Here is an 18,124-nt window from a genome sequence, read left to right as displayed (position 1 = left end):
GGCTGCGAAACACAAGGGTGGCGATGAGCTCCACAGTTGTCTGGGGCTCCTGCTGCATCCTGGGGACAGTGACAACTAACCATAGCCTGTGCTGCCCACCGCCGCCTTTAGCCGTGGGGCGTGTCAGAGTCGCAGAACCTCCTGTGCTTGCCCATGACTGGATGAGGAACTGCAAGTTTGCCATTGGTCTTATTCTCCACCTCTGTTCTGCTGCCTGCCACAGCCCACCTGTCTTCCATGGGCCCCTGAAGCCCAGTCCAGGAGGAGGAGGCCAGTGAAAACCCTTGGCCTTGCTTTACCATGTCCCTGTCCTGGTTTCTTCCAAGGAAAGGGCTGTTCGGATCTCTTCTACCCGTCAGGAACGTTCCGGTCCTATCAGCAGTATATTTCCAGCTCAGAATCATTTTCCATTTCCCAGTATTTTTAAATTGCTTCTATTGCTCTCAAAATGAGCATAGCTTGGCCGTTCTGAACTTCCACTTTATCACCCAGCAGTGCCATTCTCTGGGCTCTGCAGCCAGGAGGGTCCTGCTCAGGCTGCCCTCCGATTCGTCTCCCATCCTTCCAGTACCTGGAGCCCCCAGGGACCCAGGCCTAGCTTCCTTCATGCCCCATCCCAAGCATCCTTCTATACCTCAGCCAAAAGCCCCAAGCCCTTCTGGTCCCACCCGACCAGTAAGCAGTGACTCTCCTGCTTAATACTTCTTTGGCTCCCATGGCTCCTGGCACAGCCCCGAGACCCACACAGCTGACCCACCCCTGTGTTGCAGCTACACTGTGCAGCGGCAGGGGCAGGTCCTCTGCCTGTGTCCCCTCATGTTCAGCGCCCTCCTACTTACCCCGATGACCTGGGTGACGCCTTCCCATCCTTTGAGTTCCTGACTGACAAATATTCGTCCTCCGCCCCAGCTGGCCTAGGTCACCCCTCCTTGGGGTTCCCTCTGCGTCAGCCATAGTGCCCCTGCTGCTCTAACCCACCGTCTCCCCACAAGTATTCATGGGCACAGGGATGCATCTGATCCACATCCTGCCCTTCTGGAACCCAACTAGTGCAGGAGTCAGTGGGGTCTGTGGCAGAGGGGCCCATGGGGCTCCAGGAGGCCGTCCCAGAGGAGGTGCCCACTCCCAGCCTCCTCTGGTCCTGGGTCAGCCAGTCCCCAGGAGGGGACTGTGTACAGGGACCTCAGGTGAAGGCTTTGTTGAGCAGCTGCTCCCACAAGGCATCAGTGGGTGGGAGCCCCTCCAGATCTCTGCCCCAGGTCCCATAGCCCCATCTGAACTAGAGACACCCTACTGGAGAGGCAGCCTTGGGCAGGCTGCCCCTCGGACCTCACTGAGGGGTCTGGATAGAAGGTGGCCAGGTCTTGGAGAGACCTTGAAATTTGTAAATAACTTGACTCTTTTTGTTTCTTGCAGAAAAGCTGAGGGTGGGACAACAGGCTCAGTGGACTGGACCTCATCAGACAATGTGAGTAGGGGAAGACTCTGAGGGTGGCCAAGGGGGAAGGCTGGCACTTTGAGCTTGGGGGGCCCCCAGTGTGGGCCCAGTGCCCTGGCTGCCTTCAGGTCCCTGGTCTGCCTTCATCTGATGGTTTAGGCAGAGCCAGCCTACCCCTCCTGCCAGCAGTGTCCAAGTGGCCAACTGGTCCTCAGACTGCCCTGGGCAAGGTGTGGAGGGCCAAGGGAGGCTATGGCCTCTGCTGATGTGCACTCTGCTTCTCTGGCAGGTGCTGGATGGTGCCTCGCTTGTGCCCAAGGACCCCCCCAAAGTCAAGAGGCGAGTCCGCATCCCCGACAAGCCCAACTACAGCCTTAATCTCTGGAGCATCATGAAGAACTGCATCGGCCGGGAGCTCTCCAAGATCCCCATGCCAGTAGGTGGTCGGGCAGGACGGCCTCACTGGGTCCCCTGGGGCTGTTTCCTTGTGCGTGGACTAGAAGTAATGCCTCGTGTCAAACACAGGCAGCCCTAGGCGTCATTTTCTTAATGACATCTGGGAAGCGTGTAATGAATTATTGAATCGTGTCCCAAGAGCAGAGGCCTCAGGCCCTGAGGGAAGGAGCCAGGGAGGACCTATGCATTGGTCAGAGACATGGGGAACCCCAAAGCACCACTGCATCTGATGGGGCCTCACCATATCCTGCTGTCTGGCCTCGTAGATGGGGTATGGCAGGACTGGGGAGTAGGTGGACAGGCAGGTCCTCCTCTGTGCTGGGAGCTGTCCCTGGTGTCCACCCCAACAAGGTCATACAGCAGACTGATGGCAGGGCAGGCATCCTCATGCTGCCAGGCTGTAATGGCACCTCAGCCAAGGAAGAGCTTAAGGGCTCCCGGCCAGACTTGGTTTTACTGTGTGACCCGAGATGAGTCCCTTCACATCTCTGGCCTGTGTGTCCATATCTGCAAAGTGAGGAGAATAAAAGCATCCACTTCAGAGTGTCTGGGAGGATGAAATGAGAGCACACAGGAAGACCCTGCCTGATGGCCAGCCCAGGGATGCAACCCAGCACCACAGGGGGCGGGTAACTCTGCCCTATCTGAGGCCGAGATGGGGGGCCCTGCACAGGAGCACTTGACAGAACACTTGCATAATGGCTCAGAATATGAGAAAGACCCACTTTGTCCATTATTCATTCAGTAACTGATTCCTGTGATTCCGTGTCAAACAAGTCAGAAACCCTGACTTTCCTGGCGTTTACATCCTGGGAGGGGAGACTGGCAGCAAACATAATGCAAGAGTACAAGACACAGCAGGTCAGGAAGTGGTGAGGGCTGTGGAGAAAACCGAGGCAGGAGAGGCCGGGCAGACGAGCAAGTAGGGCTGTGGTGTTAGGAGTCACCTGAGGAACCTCCCTGAAGGTGTCGTTTGAGCAGCAATGTTCCTGAACAGCTGAGGAAAGCAAGGGTGCTATGCTGACCTCATGTCTGTGCTGGGAGCAACTCTCTCAGCTGGACACCTCGGCCTGACCACCCGCCTGCCCTCAGGTCAACTTCAACGAGCCCCTGTCCATGCTCCAGCGGCTGACAGAGGACCTGGAGTACCACCACCTGCTGGACAAGGCGGTGCACTGCACCAGCTCTGTGGAGCAGATGTGCCTGGTGGCCGCCTTCTCTGTGTCCTCCTACTCCACCACTGTGCACCGCATCGCCAAGCCCTTCAACCCCATGCTGGGGGAGACCTTCGAGCTGGACCGCCTCGATGACATGGGCCTGCGCTCCCTCTGCGAGCAGGTGAGGCCCTTGACTCACACTCTAGCCAAGCTGCTCCTGCCAGGCCTGGAGGCTGGAATGAGACAAATGGGAAGCAGCCTCTGACCCTGACATGCCCATTCCCAAAGGACCATCAATCTGGGGTCCAATCAAGCATCTTGGCCTCCTGTGGCAAAGACAGGCCCAGGCCCAGGGGCACACTGTCCTAGCAGACCTCCTGGACATGGTGAGGGCCGCACTGAGAGAATAGCTTGATGAGGACAGTGTGAGGGGAAGGGGAGGACTCCTGTCCCAGCCAGGAACCATGGAGCAGTGGTCGGGGGACCTTTGCAGGGTGCTGTTGGGGAGTCTGGGTGGGTTGGAGCATGGGGTCACCACTGAGCTGGCAGAGAGGAATCTGTGCCCCAAGGGCCCCCGTCAGTGACAGTGGAGGCCTAGAGTATGAGGCTCCAGAGGTCCTGCCCTGGGACATGCGGTCAACTTACCTCCATGCCTTCCCAGCAAAGACACACAGTATCCCCACGGGGCAGAGACAAAAGTGGGTGCCACAGGCTGGGAGCCTCAGCACTGGCATCTTAACCTGAGCTATGGTGTCCTTGTGTGAAGAGGGCTGATTCTCTTGGTGCCTCAGTAGGTGCTGGGAGGGCCCAGGCAGGTATGCAAGAAGGTGTCCAGAATAGAGCTTCCAGGTCAGGCTGCCACTGTACCTCCTGTGTGCCAGGCACAGCTCTGGGCCCTGGGGTTGAGCTCAGAAAGCAGACGGTTCACAATCCAGTGGTGAGTTTAAAAGGCATGCTCTGCTGCTATGTGGACCTGTAGGAGGCAGCTGTGGTGGCCAGATCAGGGAAGGTCAGAGCCTGGGCATGTTGAGAAGGTGGAACCTAGGGATCTGCTGATGCTCTGGATGTGGAGAGAGAGAAAGAAGCAGGGGAAGACAGCAAAGGTGACCCTAGGTTCTTGGCCTGAACTACTGTGTGAATGCATTTCTTCATTCAGCAGAGTTGGATCAAGTGCCCATGATGTGCCAGATGCTATTCAGGTGTTGAGGGTACAGCCAGCTGAAAAATGACTGTTCTTATGGCCTGGGGGGCAGGGGCAGGTACTGTGTATGTTGGATGGTTCTGGTTCTTTTAGAAAGGAGCTGGTCAAGGAGCAGTTTGGCTGATGCAGAGAGAGTGAGGGAAGGCAGAGAGAGAGGAAGTTAGGCGGGCAGCTGGCGGACTCTGGCAGATGGAAGAGGCATGACACTCGGACTTGTTTAATGGGGCTGCCATGGAGAGTGGAGTGTGGGGCATAAGGATGGAGCAGGGAGGCCTTTGCACCATGTACTGTGGCCTGGGGAAGTGGGAGTAGGGAAGGGGCTGATTCTAGATACGTTTTGAAGAAAGAACAGCCAGGATTTGCTTATGATTCGATTAGGAACGTGAGAAAAAGGGGCCAGCACTGACTCCAAAGCATTTGGTGTGAGCAGCTAGAAAGACCAGATCAACTGCCTGAGAGGGAAGCGATAACACGGAGCCCCAGGGCCAGCCCTGGGGGTCACACATCCCTGAGTTTGCCAGTTGGGTAAGCTCTAGTGAGTGTATGGGGGCCCTGGTGTATGCAACGGGCAGGCTCAGGGACACTCACCCTTTGCACAGGAGTGGGTGGCAGGTTTGGCTTGTGCTTCTAAGATGTAGGAAGAAAGTGGGGCTGCCACTTACAGAGATGGGAGATGAGAGATGCAGGCAAGGGCATCAGGAGTTCTGATCAGTCTGAGAAGCGATCTGAGTGGAGGTGTCCAGTGGGCAGCTGGAGGGTACAGCTGCAGTTCTGGGGCAGGGGCATGACTGATGCCATGAGATAGCAATGAAGTACCCTGGAGAGTGAGGGGGCTGAGGAGAAGCTGAGCTCTAGGACCCTGTGCCCAAAGGAGTCACAGAAATGAGGGAGAACAGATAAGGGAAAGTTGATGGTGGTGTCCTGGCAGAAAGACAGTGATCAGGGGTACACAATGCTGTGAGAGGAAGGGGTGGAGGTGCTAGGGGCCCCAATGTGGGTGGGCCCAGAGCAGGTCACCTACCTGGACTCCCATATTGGAGCCAGGCTGGCCAGGAGGCAGGGCCCAACTCTGTCCCTTGGTTAAAAAGGCTTCCTCAGTCTGGGCCTTTTCCATGTAACACAGCACAGCAGATATGCCCCTTTGCTGGCGAGTGGGGAGGTTAACTAGAAAGTAGGCATGGAAGCCCATGGAAGAGAGTAACACCCACTTTATCAGCCCTCAGCACGGCCTGTCACAGGTACCATGACATCCTGAAGACACAGGCTCTGTCATCATCTCCATTTCACAGCCCAAGAGTCAGACATAGAGACACCCCAGTCCTCGTCTTACGACCACAGCAGGTTGGGGCAGGCCTAGGACAGCTGCCCAGACTGCACTCACTGCCATGCCCTTGCCTTTCTGCCTGGAGCACTGTCATGGATCTGTGGCCCCCAGAGTAGCAGCTAGACCTGCTGTCAGGGCCACAGAGCTGTTCATACTGGGCACAGGGCAGGTGTTCCTCCCGGCTGGCCTGGGCCCATGTCCAGCAGATGTTCATGTCCTGTGGGTCTGGTCTCAGGTGAGCCACCATCCTCCATCAGCCGCACACTACGTGTTCTCCAAGAATGGCTGGAGCCTCTGGCAGGAGATCACCATCTCCAGCAAGTTCCGGGGGAAATATCTCTCCATCATGCCGCTAGGTGAGTTGGGACCATGTGTTCTCCCAGGGAAGAAAGACATTCTGGATAAGAGAGAGGGTTTTGCCAACCTAGAAGCCAGCTTGGGGCCTCAGGGGTGACGTTAGTCTCCCTGTAGGTATGTTCTCAGCCCCACCCCACAGGCTTCCTAAATACCTCCCTGGCCAGTGTGTCCCTTCCCCAGACTGCATGAATCCTACTTCCAGTTCTCAGGACCCTGGGACTGTGGGCTGGCAGGCTGGCTGGGGTCCAGCATGGTGGGTCATGACCTCTGACACTACATCTGGCCTCCAGGTGCCATCCACTTAGAATTCCAGGCCAGTGGGAATCACTACGTATGGAGGAAAAGTACCTCTACTGTGCATAACATCATTGTGGGCAAGCTCTGGATCGACCAGGTCAGGGGGTGCCTTCGGGGTGGGGGCATGTAGCCCGGAGACAGACCACTGAACACTACCTTCCCTCACCAGACAGGGGACATTGAGATTGTGAACCATAAGACCAAGGACCGGTGCCAGCTGAAGTTCTTGCCCTACAGCTACTTCTCCAAAGAGGTAGCCCGGAAGGTAAGCAAGGCCACCTCTCATAGCCTCCGAGGACCCAGAGTGGGCCTGTCCCTATGCTGGTCCTGCCAATGTCCACAGGTGACAGGCGTGGTGAGTGACGGCCAGGGCAAGGCCCACTACGTGCTGTCAGGCTCCTGGGACGAACAGATAGAGTGCGCCAAGATTGTACAAAGCAGCCCCAGCAGCCCCAGCCTGGATGGGAAGCAGAAGACAGTGTACCAGACGTTGCCGGCCAAGCTACTATGGAAGAAGTACCCATTGCCGTGAGTGGGGCTGCAAGGGGCCTCTGAGGGCGGCGGGGCAGGGCAGAGACCAGGCAAGGAGAAGGAGGCAAGTGGGCACTGGACAGGCAGGGGACCCTGCTCAGCCAGACATTCAGCTGTAACTAGGTGACATTATCTGATGTTAGCAAGTCCTATGCAGAGACTTCAAACAGGCTGACCGGACAGAGTCCCCATAGTCCAAGGAATGAAAACCAAGAAACAGAAAACTATAAAAAGTGGCACGACAAACCCCAAAGACAGCGAAACAGAAATTCTACAAAGGAAAAATAAAATAACTGAAATTGAGAACTCCATGGGAAGGTTTAATGGAATCTACAGAGTAAATATAGGTCAGAAGAAGTAACCAAACACTTCAGATAAAGAGACAAAACCTGGAAAAGGGAAGCTAGAGAGGGCTTACCACCTAGTAACCCAGAGTGAGTCCCTGAAGCAGTGTCCTCAGCAGTCCTGGGAGCCCATGAGAGTGCAGAACCTCGGTCAAGTCTCCAGGGCATCCCTGGCATGTCCAAGTTGAGAGTGGAATTTAGTCTGGAAGGAAAGAGACCATATCTGAAGAGAAAACAATGGAGAATGTTCTACACCTAAATTTATACAGTGAAACTGTTGAAGCTAAACCAAAAAGAAAATATTAAGCAGCCAGATTTTTAAAAGACATTACTTCCCAAGGAATAGCAGACTGACAGCTGTCACCTCATCAGTAATAATGGGAGCCCGAAGACAGTCAGATGCGATCTTCCATGTGAGGACTTACTGCCAGCCTAGAATTATACACCCATCAAGAACATCTTTACAGAGTAAAGTTAAAATAGACATTTTCAGACAAATAAAACTCAATTTGCCATCAGCAGACCTGCACTAAAGGATATACCTCCAACAGAAGGAAACTGATCCCAGATGGAAGATTTAAAATGAATGAATGAATAAAGAAACTTTGTGAAGCTAAGCGAACAGTGAATAATCATAAATAATAATGTGGGGTTTAAAACCTAAGCATAAAATACAACTGTGTGATCATGTAAGTCAGAAAAGGGTTAAATGGAAAGAAACTTTTTTAAAGCCTTCATGCTACCCAAGAAAAGGGTCAAGATGTGCATTAACTTTTGAGTGTATAAAGTATACATATTGTAATTCCTAGAGTAACCACTAAAATAATATATTCAATTGGAATCCCAGTAGGAAAGAAAAGAAATAAAAGTGGAGAGGAGAAATAGTTAAAGAAATGGAGAGGAACTTCCCAAAATAAAAAGATAGTGAAAGACCTCAGGCTGAAAGGGCCAGTAGAGCTCCAGAGACAAGAGAGAAAGAAAAACTTCTGCCTAGACCACACCATAGTGAAAATTAAGAATACCACGGAGAAAAATTCTAATAGCTTCCGGAGAGGACTAAATGATGTCAGTCAAGGATGAAGAATCAGATTGACATCAGATTTTTCAATAGCCAGTGCTGGGGTAATATTTTCAAAGTAATGAAGAAAATGAAATTACAAGGTAAAATTTTCTATCCAGCCAAGCTATCATTCAAATATGAGGGCATAATAAAAACATGTCCTCAGGGAACAGCCTCAGAAAGTGTGCCACACAGAAACCCACAATGAAAATGGTACTGGGCACAGTACTTTAAAAGGGAGAAAAAAAAAATCCAGAAGGTGCTATATAATACATACCAAAGAAAATAGGAAATATTCCCATAACACAGAATTAAAAGAGTAGATAATGTTAATGTGACGGGGTTTGGGGAGATAGAAGACACCGGCAGATGTGACGGAATGCTAAGTTCTTATTAAAAGGAAAAAAAGGATATAAGATTTTTTTTTAAAATAGTAAGAAGGGATTTAAGAGAAAAAGTAGGACAAAAACAGTAAATTAACACAGTAGAAATAGGTCCAAGAATAATAACTATAAATAGATGAAACTCACCAGTTAAAAAGCGAAATACTGACGGATTGGATTTTTTAAAATCCAGATACATGCACCTTTTAAGAGATATCCAGAACATGAAGATGTGCAATGGCTGAAAGTAAAAGATAAACATATCACAAAAATACTAACCAAAAAAGCTGTAATAGCTGTATTACTATCAGGTAAAAGAGACTTTAAGACAAAAGCATTATTAGAGATGGAAGAGTTACTACATGATAAAAGGTTGCGTTCTTCAAGAAGATATAATAGTTTCAAACATTATGCACGTGATGAAAATCTACAAATATACAAAGTATATATTGGTATAAAGGAAGAAACTGATAAAACCATTGCTACAGTAGGAGTTTGAGAGACTTCACTATACTCCTGTCATATATTATTAATAGGCGAACTGTGGGAAAAAAACAGCAATGACATGAAGGAGATTGAAACAATACAGGAAATATATAAACAATGGAAATATGCAACAATCAGAGAACATACTTTTTACTCTAGTATACATGGAACGTATGCAAAAATCAATCAGTCATACACTAAATCCTAAAGAAAGCCTCAACAAATTTACAGAGGGTAGCTAGCATACAGACCATGATCTACGATAAGTTAGAAGGTATGATGAAGATGACAAAAAGTCCCCACATATTTGGAAAAATTTTTAAGTTGCTAAAGAAATCATGGGTAATAAATTAGAATGGAAAAATTTTAAATACCTGGAACTGAATGAGAATGAAAAGATAACAAACTGGCTAGATGTAACAAAGACAGTGCTTTGAAGGAAATGCATTGCCTTAAATAGGTATATAAGCTCATGAATTTTGAGGGTTTTTTCTTTTCCGAGTTTCCATTCTAAGAAATTACAGAAAGTTCAACATATAAACCCAATGAAAGAAAAAAAATAAGAGCAGAGATTAATAATATAGAAAAAAGTAAAATAAAGAAGTTTCAAAAGCTGATTTTTCGAGGGAAAAAAACTGACAAAACTACTGATAAGACTGATCAAGAGAAAATATAGAAATAAATATTAATGAAAAAAGTTTCATATAACATGTAAAGTGTAAAGAGATAATTAAAATCTGGATAGAAAGGACAAATTCTTAAAAATGTATAACTTATAAGAACTGAGTCTAGAAAAAATAAAAGGCATGAATAATTTAAGAAACAGAAGCAGTGTAAAAATTCCCACAAGGAAAACACAAAGCCCAGATAATTCTATAGATGAATTCTACCAAATTCTCAGAAATATATTATTCCAATTCTACATGAAATCTTACAGATCACAGAAAAAGAAATAGTCTTCTGTCTTATACCGTGAGGCCAGGAAAACCCTGATACCAAACCAGGCAAAAAGAGTAGTAGATATAAATAAAAGTTCTACCTGTTTTCACTCAAATATACAAGCAAAATTCCAAAATAAGACATCAAAAAATCCAACAGTGTATAAAAAAGATAACACTCTTCAACCATGTTGAGTTTATCCTGGGTAAGCAAGGATGATTTAGAAAAAAACAAAAATTAATTCACCACAATAACAGACCTCCATAGACTCAGAAAAAGCATCTTAGGTGCCTCAATATAAGATTAATATGGAAAAGTCGGTTGCATTTCTACACACTAAAAGAAAACAACTAGAAAATACAATTTAAGAGAAAACACCAATTATCCTATCAGAGAACACCAAGGACTCTATAATATATCCAAGACCTCTATATAGAAAATTATAAAACTTTACTGAGATATCAAAGGAAGGCTAAAGAAATGGAGAAAGATACAATGTTTATGGATAGAAAGACAGTATTATAAAGATTTCATGATCTAAAGAGTCAGTAGATCAAATAAAAATCTCAATAGTGATTTGTATGGAACTTGATATTATGATTTTTAAATTTATACTGAAGAATAAAGGGCCAGGATATTTATAAAGAAGAACAGAGAAAAGAAGACTTGCTCTGCTAGATACCAGGATGTATTTTGAAGCAATAGTGGAACAGAATTGTGAGCCGGAAACACCCATGGATGTATGTATCTTTGGTATATCACAAATGTGGCATATCAGATCATGTGGACAGATGGCACTGTTCACTACAAGTATCTGGGAAAAAATGTTTATCCACATGGAAAAAGATGAACTGAATCTCTACAATATAACAAAAATCGACTCCATATAAAGGTCTTACAATAAGTATTGTTAAAAAACAAGATTAGATTTAAATCCAGTGTATCAGTAATTACACTAAGTGCTCCTACTATAGGCATAAGATTTCAGACAAGTTTTGAAAATCTAACTTTGTGGTTTACAAGAGACACATCTTAAGAAAATAAAGATTACTAAAATAAAAGGAAAAGATATATCCATGGAAGCACCAAAGAGTCATATTGCTGTAGTCATATTAATATCACAAAACAGACTTTAAAACAAAAAGTAAGAGTAATGATAAGAGAGACATATGATAAATGTTCCATTCACCAGGAAGATGAGTTTTAAATCTGAATAGACCGTTACCGAATAACATACTCAAAATATATACAGCAAAAGTTGGTAGAAATATAAGGAGAAATGGACTAATTTACAACCAACGTGGGAAATTTTAATATACCTCTCTTAGCAATGGATAGAAGTCAAAAAAATTTCTTTAAGTCAGGAGTATAATTTGAACAATAGAACCCACTGGACAGTTGTGTAACACTGCACTGAACAACTATAAAAAAATACAGTCCCTTCAGTTACACATGGAGCATTTGTAAAAACTGACCATGTATTGGGCCATAAAGCAAATTTCAAAGAACTGAAATTATACCAAGCATATTGTATGACTCCAAGGCAATTATGCTAGAAACAAAGATAATTATAAAAATCCACATTTATAAATGTAAGAAATATACTTCTACCAATCCATAGGTCAAAGAAGATATAATGGAAATTAGAAAATATAACTGCATGATAATGAAAGTAATACTCATCAAAAATAGTGGGATTCAGCTAACGCAGTACTTGGAATGAAATGTAGCCTAAAAATGCACATATTAGAAAAGAAGAAAAGCTGAAAAATGAGCTAAAGCAGCCATCTCAAGAAGTTAGAAAAAGAACAAAGTAGAAAGAAGACTATAAACGCAAAATCAATAAAGCAGAAAAACCTAAACCAGGATCAACAATATTTCATCTTCCACTAATGAAGAAAATGGACAAATCTCTGACCTAACTGTTGAGAACAGAGAGAAGGCACATATAATCAGCATCAGAGATGCAAACAGTGATGTTGCTGTGTCACCGACATTACAGCAATAATGTGGATATTATGAAACAACTTTACACTGATGGATTTGAAAAAGTGGAGGAAATGGGCAAATTCCCAGAGAAGTATAGTGTAGCAAAGCAGATGCAAATGAGTAGAGGGAGCACGTGAGGTGAAGGAGGAAAGAGCGGTTGGATGGAGCAGCTGGGTTTTGCGGGCTCCTAGGGATGGACACCAGGCGAGAGGAGGTTGGACGTGGGCAGAGGGCTTCCTCGGCACCCAGGGCAAGCGGGTGGAGGGATGTGCGGGGGTCGTTCACGGCGCGGCCCCTTGCAGGGAGAACGCGGAGAACATGTACTACTTCTCGGAGCTGGCCCTGACCCTCAACGAGCACGAGGAGGGCGTGGCGCCCACCGACAGCCGCCTGCGGCCTGACCAGCGGCTTATGGAGAAGGGGCACTGGGACGAAGCCAACACGGAGAAGCAGCGGTTGGAGGAGAAGCAGCGTATGTCCAGGCGCCGGCGGCTGGAGGCCTGCTCGCGGGGCTGTGGCGCAGAGGATGGTGAGGCCAGGCAGGGATGGGCGGCTGCCCAGGGGGTGGGGAGGAGGTGCCTCTGGGGCCCAGGGTGGGGTTCCGCGTGGGAGGGGTAGGAAGCTGCCTGCCCACCCGCCCGCTGTGCCCATCCAGCAGAGAAGGAGGCCGACATGTACATTCCGCTGTGGTTCGAGAAGAGGCTGGACCCGCTGACTGGGGAAACGGCCTGCATGTACAAGGGCGGCTACTGGGAGGCCAAAGAGAAGCAGGACTGGCACATGTGCCCCAACATCTTCTGAGCACCACCCCTCCTACAAATACAGGCGCCTGCACAGCCTGGTCCATCTTTTCTTGAATGCACTCAATTTAATACTTAACAGCATCCCACTCCACCTTTTCCTTCCTTTTTTTTTTTTTTTTTAATAACACTTTTTGGGGCCCCCACCTTGGAAGGAGGAAGTGCTGACCCGGGTTCTCTCCAGCCTCCAGGTGCCCCGGGTCACCCGTGCCCCTTCATTATGGACTTGGGCCCTACTGGGACCCCAGCTCCCAGTTACCACAACTCAGGCAGGCTGGCTGGGGCCCTGGACTGCCCGCCCTTCTTCGGCCACCAGCTCCACCCAGGGAGGAACTGGCTCCTCTTGGGGAGCCTCGTTTGACTTTTTTAGAAAAACGATCTCCTTTTCTTTCCAGCCGAGATGTTTAGTAAATATTTTTTAGCACTTAGCAGACAACTTTCTAAGTGTCCTGGCAAGAGCCCCTTCTTTTTAAGACATCAGGAAGCCAGATAGACCCTTTTGAGTCCAGAGCATTTTGTAGCTCAACACAGCAAGGCCGCCCCCTAGGAGCCCAGGACCCCACAGAGAAGGGACTGGGAGGGGCCATGGGCCCAGGAGAACACAAATTATCTCTAGCGCTACAGCCACTGTAGGGGAGGGGGAACAATGAGGGCCCCTCACGTAGATTTGAGGGCAATAGCCCCTTGCCTAGCCTTGGCCATGTAGGGGCTGTTCTCCAGCCTCAAAGAGGCCAGGAAGAGCTGGGGGCAGGATGTGCAGGTGCTCCCCGCCCCAGAACCAGGCCCCAAATCAGCAATAAGAACCAACCCTCAGCTCTGCCTGGGCTGGTGCCCTGGACATCAGAGACCCAGCATCTGGCCTCGGCTTCATCTCAGGGTGCTCATCTCAGCACCTGCTCTGAGCTATTTATTTGCCTGATTTATATATATATATAAAATAGCTATTTTGCTTAAATTTCTATGGTATGTGTAAGTGGTAAAATGATGAAGATAGGGTGTTCCTGTCTGAGTTTGGCCCTCCTGTCAGCTGTGCCCTGCCCTTTCCTCAGACCAACTTCCAACAGCTTCTGCCAACAGTGGGGGGAATAAGCCACTGTGGCCACTGTCCCAGACCCTTAGAACCCCCACTCCAACCCTTTCCACTTCAATTTGGTCCTGAAACTTCATCACAGGGTTTTTCTTTCTACTCTAGGACTGGTTTTGTTTTTATAAGAAAAGAAAGTGAAAACACCAATGCGTGAAATGCCTTAGGGTGCCCACTCAAGGGAGTCAGGGCAGGCAGGCAGCCCCACTGGGCCTGCAGCACAGCTGTGCAATGTACCTCTTCTCAACACTGTTTGCAGTGAGCACCTTCTGACCGGTAATAAAAACCTTGGATTTGGAATTTTCCATGGCCTTGTCCCTGAATCTGTGACTGTGGAGTAGGACTGATGAAGGAGAACAGGTGACAGCCACAAGATAATATGGGGGAGGAGCACGGGCTTCATTCTGCTCAGTGCCAGAAACGGGCAGTGGGAGGCTGGTCTGGATGGGGAGGGGTGGGGTGGAAGACTAGGTGGGACGGAGTCTGGCATTGGAAGAGCTTTTTTCAGAAAAACGTGTAAGGGCTAAGTCAGCAGCTAGGGGTGAGGTCACAGCTTTACCTGGGGCTCTCTGGGGCCAAAGGAAGGCCACTCTGGTGAGGTAACGTAGTTGCCATGGCCTGGCCACTTCTGTTGCCCCAACTGCCAAGCAACTGCATCACTAGCTACCAGGACCACCAAGAGGAGCTGGTTTAGCCCAGTGGGTCCTCCTCCCACTGCCACTGCTTCCAGGTGAGAGGATGGGGTAGGACAGGGCACCCCAGGGGCTCTAACCTTCCATCCTGACACCCTAGTACTATGGGATCCAAGGCTGGCCCCACACAACTCCTTCCTTCCCAGGGCCTTCCTTTCCCATCTGGGTGGAGGCAGACACTGGTGAGTCCTGACTGGGGCTGGAGGGGCACCTGTCACCGGATAGAAGGGTGGGACAACAACCCCAGGATAGACCTGACCCAGAGGGAGGCATGGAGGAGGTCTGCCAGGGGAAGGAATGGGCTGCTGCATGGACAAAGCCCAGAGGTGACAAAGGCCAGTCCACTGAGGCAAAGTGAGGAATCAAATTTGAAGTGGAGCCAGGCAGAGCTCTGAACAGGGAGTGACATCAGGTTGACATTCTAGAAACCACTCTGAGCAGCATGACACAAGATAAGCCTACACTCAGTGGTCTATACACCAGCCATCACTGAATAGAAAATGTAAGATTCTGTAACAGAACATAAGAGGCCTCAGAATACATCCAACAAAAAGATGCAAAAGATCTTCACAGATTAAACTTTAAAACTTTACTGAATGATAGAGAAGACAAACAGGAAAAATGCCATCTTCATGGATGGGCAAACTCAATGATATCAGTTCTTCCCAAATCTACAAATTCAACATGATCCAAATCAAAATTCTACCAATATTTTTCAAAAACAAGCCGATTGTGAAATTTATATGAGTGAGAAACTGCACAAGAAATAGCGGAAGTAAGTCTTAAAAAGAAGAACAGGGTGGAGGGTGAGAGGTGGGTCGACAACATGGACTTGACTTGTAGTTACCCAAACATGCTAGAAAGCTACCAACAAATGGCTTTCTTTTTCTCTACTGCACTCTGGCACCATCTGGCATACCATGTATTTTACTTAATTGTTGACTATCTTCCCAACTCCCAATGAACTGTGAGCTTCATGAGAGTAAGAATCTTGTCTTTCTTATGAATTATAGCATCCCCAGTGCTTGGCACTTAGTAGGTGTCCAATAAATAGGTATTGAATGAATTAATTTCAGGCCAGGAAACCCAGCGAGAGCAAAGGCTTAGGGGGACACTCCCTGGGCATCTGTAGAGTGTGGGTGCAGCCTCAAATTGTGAGGGGCCCCTCAGAGACAGAAGTGGGAAGAGCTGAACCTAAGGACACAGAGAACTCTTGCTTCCCCCAAACTCTAGCATCCAAATCATTGCTCCTGACAGACATTCAGGGAGGAGGCCTAAGTCTCCTTCATGTCCAAGGTTGAGTGGGGCTCAGCATGAGGTGGATAGAGAGGAGAGGACACCAGAAAGAAAAATTTCAAAGTGCAATACAGGAAAAAACAGGGCCATATAGATAACATTCTTTTTATGAAGCTAGCCAGCATGACTCCAACAACAAAACCTGATAAAGACAGCACTAAATATATAGTTCAATCTCACATAAGAATAGAATTTTTATGCCACCCTGAACAAGCCCGATCCCATCTGATCTCGGAAGCTAAGCAGTGTTGGGCCTGGTTAGTACTTAGATGGGAGCCCACCTAGGAAGACCAGGGGCTGTAGGCGTAAAAAAATTAAAAAATAAGGGATTGTAAGCTGACAAGGTCCTTGCAATCTGTGAGATCAACCAAGGGTTGCCTCGCCTGAAAAAAATATATTAAAAAAAAAAAACAGAATTTGTATATAACCAAATATGACAATAGCAAATAGAATACAGTCACATACAAAAGATGGATACCCCAAACTGGGAAACCTATGGCCAAGTTGGGTTTACCACAGAAATGCAAGAATGGGTCAATGTTAAGTAGTTCAAGGAGGACTTCTTCATTCTGGCAGTATGGTAGACTAGATGCCTAGATAATCTTCCCTTGTGGAAAATTAGACATGCTGAATAAAATTTTAAAGCACCTAAATGCATCCATGAACTAGAAAGAATATAATGGATACTCAGGCCAGAAATCAAGTGGATGTGGAAACCTGGAGAGATAAGAAGAGCTCTGAAGTCTGTTTCTCCCTCGCAGCCATTTATTGAGCCCAGTGAGCCTAAGGGTAAGTTTCGTTGCCTCAAATTACCATCCCAATATAAGGCATCCAATAGGAGATGTCCCCCAGAAAGCTGGACCCCCAAAGGGCTATACTGTCAATATAATGGTGAATCAAAAATAAAATACAAGTAAAATTGCTTGTCTTAATAAATGTTTGTCATAAGTAGAGGAAAAAAAGGTCCCTAAGAATTTGCAATTAGGAGTGTACCCTCACTTGTCTGATCCAATAAAACATCTAGCAAAGACTATAGCATGGTCCTAAACTGGCAATGTCCCCAGTCACATGAGCAAAGCAAACAAATCTTCTGGAGGATCTCCTCTTCATTCTAAACCTATGGAACCTCAGATGTGAAGATGCAAGAAAAATAAGCAGCTCACAGTATACTGTCTCTAAACACATAACACAAGTTGGCCCAGGAGCAGGGGCTAATCAAAATAACAGCAGAAGCAGACATAAAACTCTTCCATATAGTGAAATTATCAGACAGAATATAAAATAAGCACATTTAATATATTTCTAGAAACAGAAGGGCGGTTGAAAATTAGTAAAGAATATTCAAAAAATACTAAAGAACAGAAATTGAAAAAAATCACTAAAAATAACGAATTTTTTAATGGATTCCACAACTGAAGACAGTATTAGTGATGTGGAAGTGAGATCTGAAGAAGGTATCCAGAATGCAACACAGACACAAAGAGGTGAAAATATAAAAGAAAAATTAAGAGACATAAAGAATAACGCAAGAAGTTCCCTTTGATGTGTTCCCTTTGAAGCTCCTTTGTTGTGTCTAATCAAAATGGAGCAGAAGCAATCTTTAAAGAGGTAATGGCTAAAAAATTTATGAGAACTCATGAGAAACACCAATTATACAGAGTCAATACCAACAAATCCTAATCAAGGTAAATAAAAAGACATCCACAGCTAAAGACAATATAGTGAAATTACAAGACCCTTAAAACAATGAAATCTTAAAAGCAGTCAGATTAGGGAGGGGAAAAAAAGATTACCTTCAAAGAGCATCCATTAGACTTAACATCCAAAGAAGCCAATGAAGTGATATCTACAAAGTAGAGGAGAAAATGTTAGCATTCCCAGTGAAAACATCTTTCAGGAGCCAAAGGAAAATAAAGACATTAACAAAAATTTAGTAAAACAATATTAATAGTGTCTTGTGCAGTTAGACTTTGGTGAGTTAAGTATCATGTAAAATGTCTCAGAGTAATCACTAAAGGAACAGGAATATGAAAAGGGGGAAAACACTGTATGTGGGGAGAAATTTTCAATACAAAGGCAAGGAAAGGAACGGAAAATGGAATGCAGATAAGGAGGAATAAAAATTACCAAAAAAAGAGGATAAGAATAAGTCAATACTTAATGCATCAATAATTACACAAAATTTAAGTTAAATGCTTCAGATAAAAACAATATTTAGAATAAAAATATAATCTAACTATTTGCTATTTATAAGAATATACCTAAAACATAAATACAGGCATACCTTGGA

At 46.7% G+C, this 18,124-nt stretch overlaps 1 protein-coding gene and 1 pseudogene across 2 annotated transcripts in view; both read left to right on the top strand.

The window, feature by feature from the left end:
• The window catches only part of OSBP2 (oxysterol binding protein 2), a 181,352-nt gene extending 168,510 nt beyond the window's left edge, over positions 1–12,842 (top strand). The window contains exons 6-14 of one of the 2 annotated variants that reach the window (XM_011373300.2): positions 1,394–1,468; positions 1,728–1,874; positions 2,987–3,232; positions 5,812–5,932; positions 6,224–6,327; positions 6,400–6,495; positions 6,574–6,758; positions 12,265–12,491; positions 12,621–12,842. In XM_011373300.2, coding sequence (XP_011371602.1) covers positions 1,394–1,468; positions 1,728–1,874; positions 2,987–3,232; positions 5,812–5,932; positions 6,224–6,327; positions 6,400–6,495; positions 6,574–6,758; positions 12,265–12,491; positions 12,621–12,763 — 1,344 coding nt within the window. In that variant the 3' untranslated portion in view covers positions 12,764–12,842. The remainder of the gene's footprint in view (positions 1–1,393; positions 1,469–1,727; positions 1,875–2,986; positions 3,233–5,811; positions 5,933–6,223; positions 6,328–6,399; positions 6,496–6,573; positions 6,759–12,264; positions 12,492–12,620) is intronic. The other variant, XM_011373299.2, reaches the window with a different exon arrangement.
• Positions 12,843–16,027: 3,185 nt separating this feature from the next.
• On the top strand, positions 16,028–16,140 carry LOC111747476 (annotated as a pseudogene).
• The last annotated feature ends 1,984 nt before the right edge of the window (positions 16,141–18,124 follow it).

This window comes from Pteropus vampyrus, unplaced genomic scaffold (genome assembly GCF_000151845.1).
Source record: "Pteropus vampyrus isolate Shadow unplaced genomic scaffold, Pvam_2.0 Scaffold223, whole genome shotgun sequence".
Taxonomy (NCBI): Eukaryota; Metazoa; Chordata; class Mammalia; order Chiroptera; family Pteropodidae; genus Pteropus; species Pteropus vampyrus.
This window is presented reverse-complemented; position numbering and strand designations above follow the sequence as displayed.